Source organism: Gadus morhua, chromosome 12 (genome assembly GCF_902167405.1).
Source record: "Gadus morhua chromosome 12, gadMor3.0, whole genome shotgun sequence".
Taxonomy (NCBI): Eukaryota; Metazoa; Chordata; class Actinopteri; order Gadiformes; family Gadidae; genus Gadus; species Gadus morhua.
The window spans coordinates 26075171-26087670 of record NC_044059.1 but is presented as its reverse complement, the minus strand read 5'-3'; the positions used below and the strand labels follow the sequence as shown (position 1 = coordinate 26087670).

The following is a 12500-nucleotide window of genomic DNA, read 5'->3' as shown; positions in this document are numbered from 1 at the left end:
TTTGTTACTGGGATTAGCGTTCAGTTCTTATAAAATGTAGTTCTATATTGTGGAATAATGATGTGTTATTAATGCAAATGAAAAACAGACATTGCAGAATTGTTGAGTTTAAAAATGATCGCCCAAATTGAATGTCAACAGCAATCTCCAGAATCCCTGCCTCCTCAAGGGGAGTAAACCATGAGCTTATAGGAAGCCGTGTTACCGAACAACCGGTCACATCCAACAATGGCTCCATCACCGAGGGCCACTCAAAGCGCTTTACATTACGAGTCGCTGGCTTTCGCTCAGGGCCACCTCGACACTGGAGGAGCCGGGGATCGAACTAGCAACCTTCCGGGTACCAGCCGACCCTCTCGACCTCCTGAGCCACATGCGTACCACGTGGTGACAGATGAAGGCCTTCATGACGGACGCCTCGTTGAGGAACTCGATGCGCTCCCGCAGGCTGGCCGACTCGTTGACCGTCTTGACGGCCACGCGGGTGTCGGGCTCGCCCTTGATGATGTCCTTGGCCAGGCCCTCGTACACCATGCCGAACGAGCCCTGGCCCAGCTCACGCATCACCACGATCTTGTCCCGCGGCACCTCCCACTCGTCAGGCACGTACACTGCGCACACACACACACACACACACAGACAGACATGCATGCAGACACACACACACACACGCACATGAAGACATGCACGCACATGTAGACATACACGAAGACACACACACACACAAACGCATACGCAGACACACACGCACATACACATGCACACACAAGCAGACACACACACGCGGACATGGATACACACACACACGTAGAGACGCACACACACACACACACACACACACACACACACACACACACACAGACATAGAGACGCACACACACAAAAACACACACACACACACACACACACACAAAGATAGAGACACACACACACACACACACACACACACACACACACACACACACACACACACACACACACACACACACACAAACAGTGTAAGGATTATTCACTATTGAACCCTGTCTTCCCTCCAAGCCCCAAGAGACCGCCTCCCTGCCGGCTCAGAGTCCCTCCCCTCCTCATGAATACCAGGGCGAGGTCCAGTCATGACATAGTACCCTTCAATACTATATCCACACAGGCCCCAGTTCTCCACATAGACAGCATCACATTTTAAAGACATTGAATGAAAAACACGTTGGAAGGCGATTATAAGTACATTATAGAGTACATATATAATATAAAGCACTTAAATAGTGCATAGTAGGGATGGGTTACGAGAATCAAGACTGGTGCCAAACATTGATATACATTTTTATCTATTTTTTATGATTTATTTGAGAATTTTCTTTTGCATTTTAATTCTTCATTCATGAAGAGCTAGGCAGGAAATATCACCCCAAATATCGATATTTTAATTCATAAAGTGCTCTGAACCGATTTCCCTGCTCCCAGCTATCACTACCGCATTGCTCCTTAAGGGGGCGTTCAACACACGAACGAGGGAATCTTGAACGGAAGTTAACTAGCCAACGACGAGTAACTGAAGAACTCAGTTTAGACCATGAATTAAGGCCCCGTTCACACGAAGCCGATTTCATTGCGAAACCGCAAAGGTCTTGTACGGTTCGGCCTTCCGTACACACGAAGCCGGCGAATCCGCTGACCGAAACCGCAAACTTCTGAAACCACCCTCGGAGGTGGTTTCAAATCTACCCGGTTTCGTTTTGGATTCGTGTGTACGCCTGAAACCGACTGAAACCGCAAACCATGACGTCATCGCCCCACCCCTCGACCTCCTAGCCAATGGCTCTTAAGCCCGCGGAGTCTCAGAAATCACATGCGAGCATGCGCATAAGGGCAGCCTTTATGCGCATGCTCGCCTCTTCTTCTTATTTCATTTCTTCTGGATTTCTGTACCAGAAGAGGCGCCCCTTATGGGCCTGGAATGTGTACTACAGCGTTTCTACAGATCTACCCGGTTTCGCTTGGCTTCGTCTTTACGGAGATACTTCGAAACCGGATAGATCGAAACCGTAACGGTTTCGCCCGTTTCGGCTTCGTGTGAACGGGGCCAAAGACTTCCCATTTTCACAGCTATTTTGTATTCATCGCTAGAAATACATCGTGAAGAATCATCACATTATTGTCTCACAATATATATATATGATTATCGCAGAGTCGCTGTGTCGCGATACTATCGGCATCGTGGGCCATGTATCGTATTGTATTGTATCGTTAGGCACCCTGTTATTCCCAACGCTAGTGCGTATTACATTAACAGTACAGAACAGGGCTCACCATCGTTGGCGCTGATGTACTCGGGGTTGGAGGAGGCGATCAGAGGTCCCGTGGGGCCTTCCGTTTGTCTGGAGGAACAAAATGAAAGGTAAGGGGAACTTTTTCTCCTGCATGATGACGGTATTGTTTTCAACCTCAAGAAACCTATTTGAGGAGGATGGAAACGAAAGCGAAACAAAACGGCGTTCTTGCGACCTACTTCTTCTTGAAGATCACAAAGACTCCGCCCCCGACGCAGAGCAGCAGGATGAAGCAGATGACCGGACCGACGAGGATCTTCAGCAGGCCGCTGTCCTCTGAAACACACGCACACACGCCGTTGGTCAGTGGTGACACATAGCGGAGTGCTTGAAGAAAACATCCAAATATATCACTAAATAAACTAAACAAAAAAAAATATATATATATAATATCTAATAACCATTATTAATCAGAATCAGAATTATGTTATTCAAGCATGCTTTTACAAACGCAAGAAATACGGCCCTGGAACGAATCGTGTTTAATACAATCTCGTCGAGATCAAAATCTCAAACGGCAGCAACGGTGTCTTTAAGGTTCCCGCATCAAACACCTCGCCGGGAAACCTCGGCCGCCGCCGATGTTGGCGGAGCTGTCAGGGAGCCACCGCATCTTCATTAAAAGCTGCTAATGAAGTCATAAGCGGATCGTAGCTGTCACGCTGGCATGGAGAGAGAGGATATTTAGCCCGGGGGCCTTACTGTCAGGCATGAAGAAGAAGGCGTTCTCGGTGAAGGAGCCGTTCCCCGCCAGCGATCTGGCGCGCACTCTCACGCTGTAGTTCCCAGGATGCACCAGTCTCAGCTTAGTGCCCCCTTTGCTCATGTAGGCGGGTCGGGACACGCAGGCCGTGTGGAACTGCAGACACAGCACACGAGTTAGACCCGGGCAGACGCTCAGGGGGCAGAGACTGGGTGTTGGATTTCTTTACATTTTTCTGCTTCTACGAGTACATACGCAATAAAAACGGTACAGAAAACGAACAAGTTACGACCCGTGCAGAGTCGAGCTTCGTTGTTTAATGTCAACACAACCGCTGCTGAACTAGCAACTTTGTTTGGCCAGAATCAGTCACCAGTCACCAGTCACCAGTCACCAGTCACCAGTCACCAGTCCCCAGTCACCAGTCACCAGTCACCAGTCACCAGTCACCAGTCACTAATCGAGTGGTCTTCATGAGATGCGGGACCACCTCCTGGGATGGGCCATCTCCATCTCCTACCCAGTGTTGTGTCAGTGTTGCTGCAGAGCACTGGAGGTGTCATCGGAGACACTGGCCCATCCCTGCCCCTGCACTCTACTCTTCCTTCCTGCCTCCGTTACTATGGTAACAGAGCTGCTGCTGCTGCTGCTGCTGCTGGTTCCTGGGGCCAGGCGGTGCAGCCATGAATATCAATGAGGGATAAATCCACACATTCAACAACAAGTAAACAACAGTGTCACACACAGTGTCACACACGCACACACACGCACACACACACACACACACACACACACACACACACACATATAGTATTTAGGATTAGAAAACGCTTGCATTCTGGACCGCAAACAAATCTGAACTCATCCATGCGTGCACTACTCACGCTCTCGCACACACGCGTACATGCAGGCGCGCGTGCGCACACACACACACACACACACACATGGAGGCAATTTCCTATTATCTTTTCTGTTGTTCTCTTCTGTACAGGCCATAACTTTGCTTCAGAGCTTCACCCTCTGCAGCACCCCTCCCCACCCCCACCCCTTGGCTCCGCTTCCTGGTTCCCCGTCCCCACCCCTACACCCTCCTCTTCCGGTTAACCCGTACCCCATCTCTTCACCCTCCCCTTCCTGGTGACTCAGCCCCTACACCCTCCCCTTCCTGGTGACTCAGCCCCTACACCCTCCCCTTCCTGTTGCCCCTTCCCCACCCCTACACCCTCCCCTTCCTGGTGACTCAGCCCCTACACCCTCCCCTTCCTGGTGCCCCTCCCCCCCCCTCCGGCGGGCCCCCGCTGCACTGACCTCCTGGTCCCCGACCTTCCGGTAGAAGAGCTCGTAGAGGACGATGAGGCCGTTGGGCGTGCGGGGCTCCAGCCAGCGGATGAACACCGAGTTGGGCTCGTCGGGGATCATGTCGTGGGTCACGCGCCCCGGGATGTCGTCTGCTTTTTCTGAGAGGGAAGGTAGGGGACGGCGGCGGGGGGGGGGGTTAGACGACGTGCTACGATACCGGGGAGACGTGTTGCCACACCACCGTCCCATCACGCCTCAAACGCATTACATTTACATTGAGACGCTTTGATCTAACGCGACAATAAGTACGTTTGTCAGAAGAAAGAGAAACATTATATCGCTGTCGGGACAGTGAGGAGGTTCATAGAAACAAGTGCCAAGCACCAACAATTGCTGGGTTAACCCATTCCCCGCACACAACAAAGATAGCTAGGATAAGATGCTACACAATGCTACCTACTCTTTTTAAGTGGGATGCACAACATACAATAAGTGCGTACATTAAGTGCCAGAACGTACAACTTACGTCCTTGCATTTGGGTCGGATGATACCGAGTACAAAACACTAGGGGTGGAGTCTAGATGTGTGTTAGAATCGACAGAAGGTACCCTCTGGCATGGTGCGCGCGCTGACGTAGGTGGCCATGCTGCAGCGCAGGGGGTCTGTGAGGTGGTTGCAGGCCAGGATCTCGATCTTGTAGCTGGTGAAGTGGTGCAGGTTGGAGATCACCGTGGACTCCTTGGCAAACACCTTCAGTTCCACCTGAAGGCACCAAGGGAAAAGGAAGTTGCTCTTGTTGAGGTCAATCGGTTGGCGCCTCTATTCTATTATTTACGGTAGCCATTTCCCTGTTGTGGCGATGCTTTAATGTTATTCTGTGGAGAGATGTAAATAAATGGACTAAACAAGTTGAATGAGAACATTTATTGAGGTTTAACAGCTCTGGGGAAAACAAGTTCAACCAGGAGGATGGCGATTTTAAACTAGGCTTAGGTATGTTACCATGGGGACTGAGTGCCTTTGATCGGATGGCAGAGTGAATCTGACAAAACAAGCCAGGAACACATTCTGCCATGTAGTGGCTAACTTTAAGGCTACAGGGATCGAGGTAATTGCCCCCCCGCATCTGCAGTAACATAGAGGAATATCACGTAAACGTAAAGTTACCCTTGTTTTCTTAGGGCAGAAGGGGTTTGGGGAGACAGAATAGAGATTTCAATTTCGGGTTAGGGTTAGTCATGTGATGGTATCGGATCGACGCATAGACACTCGCCAATACCCCATTTTAGGCAGCATCGGAGGAATTACCGACACTGGTATCGGTACCAGAACAACTCTAACCATTAAGAGGAGAATGAGGTCAATGTGGTTGAAAAGCGAACCTTGGAGCCCTCCTCCTCGGGGCTGGGGGTGGTGGGGCCTCCTGCCGGGCTGGGCGCCGTGGTGAGGAAGTTGGGCAGGGTCTGGGTGGCGTTGGCCACGCCCACACCCAGCGACCGGCGCCGGCGAGAGGGCCTGAGGGGCGGGGGAGAGGAGGTCAGGTGGTCAGCGTTGGCTTGGAGGGTAGCAGAAGGAGGGAAAACCCGGGTTTTAACAATATTATAACATGAGAATAACGGCGAGTCTGAAAAGACAAGACGAGCTTTCACGAGCTTTGGAAGCATCTGCGTTCCAGGGTCACAATTCGATTCAATATCGGATGGTTCAGTGTTTCCAGAGCCTAGGGCTAACCTCTGAGCAAGGCATTCGACTCTGACTCCGACTCTGTGAAGGTTTCCAGGGATTTCGTCGGCCGGTCCCACCAAGGCGATAAGCAGCCCTAAATCAGAACCCGAGAGCGGCTCGTAAATCAACCCTGATCTCAACAGCAGATAAAGTGCAGAGCGCGAGCATGTAGGGAGAACGCTGTATACATGTATGGTCTACATGCATGTCGTTCTTGTGTCGGTGTGTGTGTTGTTGTCAGTGTGCGTGCGTGTGTTTGTAAGAAGGAGTGCACTGGGAGGACAATCGGCTTGCTTGTTTAGTGAACGAAGAGGTGACCTTGGTTTGGCCTTCATCATGGGAATAAATCCCCGCTCAGATGCGAGAGATAGAGAGAGACCAAATGGTAGGGTGGCAGTTTGCATGACTGCACCCGCCTAGACTGTGTGTGTGTGTGTGTGTGTGTTTGTGTATGTGTATGCGTATGTGTGTGTGTGTGTGTGTGTGTGTGTGTGTGTGTGTGTGTGAGCGTGTGCGTGTGCGTGTATGTCGGTTTTTTTTCCTGTGGAATACTGCAGAGACAAGAGACAGCTTTTGACTATAGGGCAAATAAACAGACTACACCCACACACAAACACTCCCAGTCACACACACACACACACAACACAACACAAACACACCAACACACACACCTGGGGCAGATTTGGCACAAAGCCATTGTGGAACACGCATCACGGTGACTGGGCCAGATGGAGAGGTGGCTAACTCGATAGAGGGATCCTCTCTCGCCCTGATTAGAGAACACACTTCCTGCTGCCGCGCCCCAGACACACCGATCGGCCCCCCGGCTGGGGCCCCCAGCTACAGGTGGCTCCCACCCCGTCGATTCTAAAGGCCATCGCTGCACTTCAGCCATTACAGATTATGGGAGGCGTCTGCTTCAGAGGTCGAGAACCTACTCACGCTGACGGGAAGATGTGAACCCAAAAGCAAAAGTAGATTGAGGTTGACTTTGGGAGGATGATTCACGAGAAGGGAGAATCTATACGTCCCCCCCCCCCCCCCCCGCCCAGAAAAAGAAAAAAGGACAAAGCCTGTTCAAAACATGGGTTCATCTCTTAGAAATGGCACGCATTCTAATGTTGATGATGATGATGAGGAGATGTTGTGAACGATCGTACGTGACAAACTCTGTACGTGGCGAAGAGGTAAAAGCTGCTCAGGTTTTGAACTACACACTTTTTGTAGTAAACTATTATTAATGCTAACCGGGAGCTAGTTCTGATCTGCGCGGACTTCATACGTCATACTTGTTAGGGATGCGGGAGTTGCTCGCAACCATTCACAACCTAACGGGATTGTCATTTCACGTGTGAATGGACGAGCAGCGTTGGTGCCACCTCCTCCGTAGGCGGGCTCTGGCGCCATTTCGGTGAAGACAAACTATGAAACATTGCCGTTGCAATGCAACCCTGACTGGGAGAGTCGTGACGACCTAAGTCGGCGCAGATCGGCGTTAGCATAATGCTAATAATAGTTAACTACTTTAACGGCACCAACTTTCAAAACCCGAGTGGAATCTAGATGGGAAAAGTGTGCAGTTCAAAACCTGAGCAGCTTTTACTTCTTCGCCACCTACAGAGTTTGTCACGTACGACCATTCAAAACCCCCATGTTATTTTCCGTAGGTATTTAAACATGGAACCAAGAGCCTCGGAGGAGGGACTTATTCTTCAGAGGTCTATTGAGCAGGTGAACCATGCTCTGTGCGTGCCCTCGGTCCATGTGTCAATCAAGTCACATTTTATCCAGGTGCATTCATCACAGAATCCTACTAATACAACTGTCAAACTTGCATGTGTGTGTGTGTGTGTGTGTGTGCAATCGCGTCTGTGTGTGTGTGTGTGTGTGTGTGTCTACAGGTGTGTGCACGTGCATATTTAGGGTAGGTGTGTTCCCTCTAAAGACCTGTCAATCCTCGCCGCCAGGCTATGTCCCCTTCGTCTCCTCCACCTGCCAGGAGCGCCCGGGGTGTTGTAACCCATTCCGCGCCGAGAGGGTGTGTGTGTGTGTGTGTGTGTGTGTGTGTGTGTGTGTGTGTGTGTGTGTGTGTGTGTGTGTGTGTGTGTGTGTGTGTGTGTGTGTGCGTGCGTATGCATGTGTGTGCGTGTTCCCGGAGTCTCTCAGGCATGGTCAAATGCAGAGGAATGCGTTGGGAGTGTAGTCGAGGTGAATCGAGACGGCGCTGCCTCCAATCAAAGACGACGGACGCGTCGGAGAGAACGGAGCTGGCTGCGTCCGAGCCGGATGCAGGGCAGAGGTCCTGTGGGGCCGTGAGCTAACTAACACTCACGAGGGGTTCGCTTGCCCCCTCGTAACCGGGGAATGAATGGGAGTGAATGACGAGGAGCTGTTGCTGAAGGGGATTCCTCGGTTGCCTTCGAACCGCAGGCCTACTGGGCCTTGTGTCCCCCGTAGGACAGGCCGTATCTGCACCTCGCTCTCGAATCGTGTCCGACACAACAACGTTCTTTGATATCCGTGAACAGGCTTAATGCAGTCGTCTAAAAGAGTCAGGGAAACAGTTTCCCTGGGCGACGCGTGGAGAAGCGATGATTCCCAGCCCAGACGCTTATTAGCCGTATTAATCCACCATAAGGCTATAATGATCTACTAATATATAATTGTATAAACGGTAGCAAGTTCTAGCATGTCCCTTTAAAACAAACAGTGAACTACGCCTGGTGAATCCGATCCATGTCTACAAGGCACACTCATAACGGACTCTAAAACATACAACAAAGCAAAAGGTAAATGGACATTCATAAACACATTAACCCATTCATACACACATTCAACCATTCACCCATTCGTGCACACATTCACACAACGGCGGCGTTGTCAACCATGCAAGGCAAGGGCAGCTCGTCGGGAGCAGTGAGGGTTAAGTGTCCTGCTCAGGGACATCTCGACACTCTGGGAACCCAGAGCCCCAGCAAAGCTAAAGCATGTTGTAAACAGAACATAGCATAATTAACCCCAGAGCCTCTAAACCTCCGCCCTACCGGATCTCGAAGACCTCGTTGTGCAGGTAGTTCTCGAAGGTCTTGCGGTACTCGGACTCCTCCTGCTCCTTCTTCAGCTGGGCTTCCGTCTTGGGGCAGGCGCAGCACTTGCCCCCCGTCGACGGCTCGTCCGTCTGGTTCCACTTCTGCTCGTCCTCGCTGCCCAGGTGGGTGGGGGTGCGGGACGGAAGCTTCATCCCTGAGACGTGGACCACCGCCCCGGCAGACACAGAGGGAGAGGGAGAGGGAGAGAGGGAGAGGGAGAGAGGGAGAGAGAGAGAGGGAGAGAGAGAGGGAGGGAGAGAGAGGGAGAGGGAGGGAGAGGGAGAGAGAGAGAGAGAGAGAGAGAGAGAGAGAGAGAGAGAGAGAGAGAGAGAGAGAGAGAGAGAGAGAGAGAGAGAGAGAGAGAGAGAGAGAGAGAGGGAGGGAGAGAGAGAGAGAGGGAGGGAGGGAGGGAGGGAGAGAGAGAGAGAGAGAGAGAGAGAGAGAGAGAGAGAGAGAGAGAGAGAGAGAGAGGGAGAGAGAGAGAGAGAGAGAGAGAGAGAGAGAGAGAGAGAGAGAGAGAGAGAGAGAGTTTAGAGGATATACGTCAAGGGACCAGTTATATTCTAATATTGTTTTTCTTATCCTAATCAAATATAGAAAAATCGAATTAAGATATAGGATTGAGCAGGCTGGGATAATCAATGTACCAGGATAACAACAGGAGATTTGTCAGGCTGATGAACATAAAGCATTAGGGCTGAGGCGTGGAGTTCATCAGGGTGCTGAAGGCCGCGGTGTGGGGAGGGGGTTGGCTCCTGGTCGCTCACCTTGCAGACAGTAGTCAAACTTGTAGAGGTCTCCATCCTCCTCCTGCTTGCTGCAGATGACCTTGTAGTGGGTGATGTTTCCGTTTGGGTTCCTGGGGGTCTTCCACTTCAGGATGATCTGCGAGGAGGAGTTGGAGGACGAGATGGGGTCCATCGGCACCGAGGGCTCTGGAAGAAGGAGAGCAAGCGTTCGGTTCATGATCGTGTTAAGTTATGGTATAAAAGAATTAGGGATGCACCGAATATTCGGCCACCGAAAATGTTCGGCCGAAAATGACCCAAAACATAATTTTCGGTTTCGGCCAAAGGAGTAAAAAGGCCGAAAAAATACGCCAAACAAAAAAAAAAAAAAATGGTTTACTCATTTATTTAAAGGTACATTGTTCTTAAATTCTTGCTTTATGGTCTGCTGGAATGTTAGAAAACGTTCAGTATTAAATAAATATTTTGTATCAAATTTGTAATTGATTTTTTTTATTGAAAAGCAAGACAAAAAAGTTTATAAAGGACATTTAACTGTTTGATATATGCAATTATGGTGAAAAATTAAAGCAAAATGAATGAAAAACAGCAAAAGCCAAATTCAGTATTCGGTTTCGGCTTTCGGCCAACTGTTTCAGTATATTCGGTTTCGGTTTCGGCCAAGTATTTTCATTTCGGTGCATCCCTAAAAGGAACGCCTGGTTTCCTGTTTGGAGACGGAGAGACTCATCGGCAAAACATGTGATCTGCCTGGAGGTACGAGGAGATTCTAATAAGTGTATTTCTGCAGACACTTTTCCACAGTTTACAACTGCCGGCTGAGTTTGTGTTCGCCAACAGACCCCCTCCTCAGCAACATGATGTGTCGACACAAAAGAAGGTTTGAGCCCCCCCCGTTAACCACGATCTCTAAAGTCTAATCTGTGAGACTCTATTCAGGTAAACGTCCATGCTGGGGTGCAACGACCACGGCCTTAGTATATTTTGCCGCCCCTCTCTCTCTCCCGCATCTCACCGCTCAACACACTTTACAGAAACCGAGATCTCTCGCTCTCTTAATCAGGCTGGAAAGGCCCGCCTTCTTTCTTGCGCAGTAACGCACATACGAAGAATCACGGTTCCAGGTGTCCCACCCAGAGAGGACACCGCCCCCCCCCCCCCCCCCGACCCCGCCTCTCGACCATCCCGCCCCCCCCCTGCCCCCCCCCCCCGTCACTCACTGGTGGCGTTGGTGCGCATGTAGATGATGGAGCTCTTGGCGCCGTGGGCCTGGTGCTCGTCGGAGGCCGACAGCTGGGTCTTCACCATGATGGCGTACTGCGTCCAGGGCTTCAGCGGGAGGATGATGAGGCCCGGATTCATGGGCTCCTTGTTCTCCGTGGCACGCTCCGGGGGCTCCACGTCGGCGATCACCCAGCTGTTGGAGCCGCACGCGTCGTGACCGTCGAACTCCGTCACGTTCTGGTACGGTCTGGGGGACAGGGAGGGAGGGAGGGAGGGGGAGGGGGAGAGTGATAAGGAAAGAGAGGGAGAAAAAGTGAGGATAAGTGAGAGTGAGGGATGGGGAGTGAGAGAGATAGAGAGAGACAGATCAGGGATGCAAACACATGTATGACAAAAAAAGAGAGCTACCCGAAGTCTGAAAAAATATGACGGCATGATATCCTATTATCATGAGAAGGCCTATGCTATATGCTATATTCCTAGAAAGATACAAAATATATTAGTTACAGTTAAAGTGACTTTTTAAACTAAGTTAATTTATTTTCACAAACACACACCTCTGCATTGGATATGTGATCACAGGTACAGGTACTGGCAGTGTAGGCCTGGCACTGTCCCTGATCTTATCTGCTGCTTAGGGGGTTTCTGGAAGAGGGTTTCGGAGAAGCTGTGCAACACTTTGTGTACTTATTGTTGTTGTCACTTTCCTCAGATGAATGTCTGCCTTACAGTGTGCATACAGGGCATGTACACCCCTGCTGGCATAATTCATTTCTTTAATGCAGTGTGCATTTAGCACATCCTTTTTTCGAAACATTTTTTGAAAAAGTCAGACAGTGGAAAGTTATGCTTCACTGTATTCACCTTAATCGTGCCTTCTAATTTTAGCCATGATGACCACTTCCAACTGCACTTGCATCCTGCGTCCTGCTGTACAATAAGTGCATCCTTCTCCGATATTTCCCACCATTATCCTCGGGCCGGGTCAGGCCGGGCCTTTGATCAAGCGTTTTTATTTTTATTTGTATCATTGGTTTATTGGCCTAATCTGAGGAGAAATCTATGCCATAAACAGAAATATTATAGGCCTTTATTACACAGGTCTTCTCAATGCCGTGGAACGCTCCGTTCACTTTGGAAGCTAGTCCGGTGACTTGTTAACCCCAGTGTCTTCCGTTGCTAAGTGACGTCACCGTCTTTGCGGACAATTTATTATTGCTCTGCTGATCAACACTACGAATAATAATAATAATACATTTAATTTAGAGGCGCCTTTCAAGGCACCCAAGGTCACCTTACAGAGCATAAAGTCATCATAAATCTTTTAAAAACAAGACATTGTGAAAAAATGATGAATGAATGCTGGTAACGAATAAATTGTAAAAA

At 50.1% G+C, this 12500-nt stretch overlaps 1 protein-coding gene across 1 annotated transcript in view; it reads right to left on the bottom strand.

Annotated features, from left to right (window-relative positions):
- The window catches only part of insrb (insulin receptor b), an 83381-nt gene that overhangs the window by 3663 nt on the left and 67218 nt on the right, over positions 1 to 12500 (bottom strand). The window contains exons 9-18 of the mRNA XM_030372639.1: positions 11111 to 11361; positions 9909 to 10076; positions 9097 to 9295; positions 5710 to 5842; positions 4936 to 5089; positions 4336 to 4484; positions 3027 to 3183; positions 2504 to 2600; positions 2305 to 2372; positions 382 to 611 (exon numbers count right to left, since the gene is read on the bottom strand). Coding sequence (XP_030228499.1) covers positions 382 to 611; positions 2305 to 2372; positions 2504 to 2600; positions 3027 to 3183; positions 4336 to 4484; positions 4936 to 5089; positions 5710 to 5842; positions 9097 to 9295; positions 9909 to 10076; positions 11111 to 11361 — 1606 coding nt within the window. The remainder of the gene's footprint in view (positions 1 to 381; positions 612 to 2304; positions 2373 to 2503; positions 2601 to 3026; positions 3184 to 4335; positions 4485 to 4935; positions 5090 to 5709; positions 5843 to 9096; positions 9296 to 9908; positions 10077 to 11110; positions 11362 to 12500) is intronic.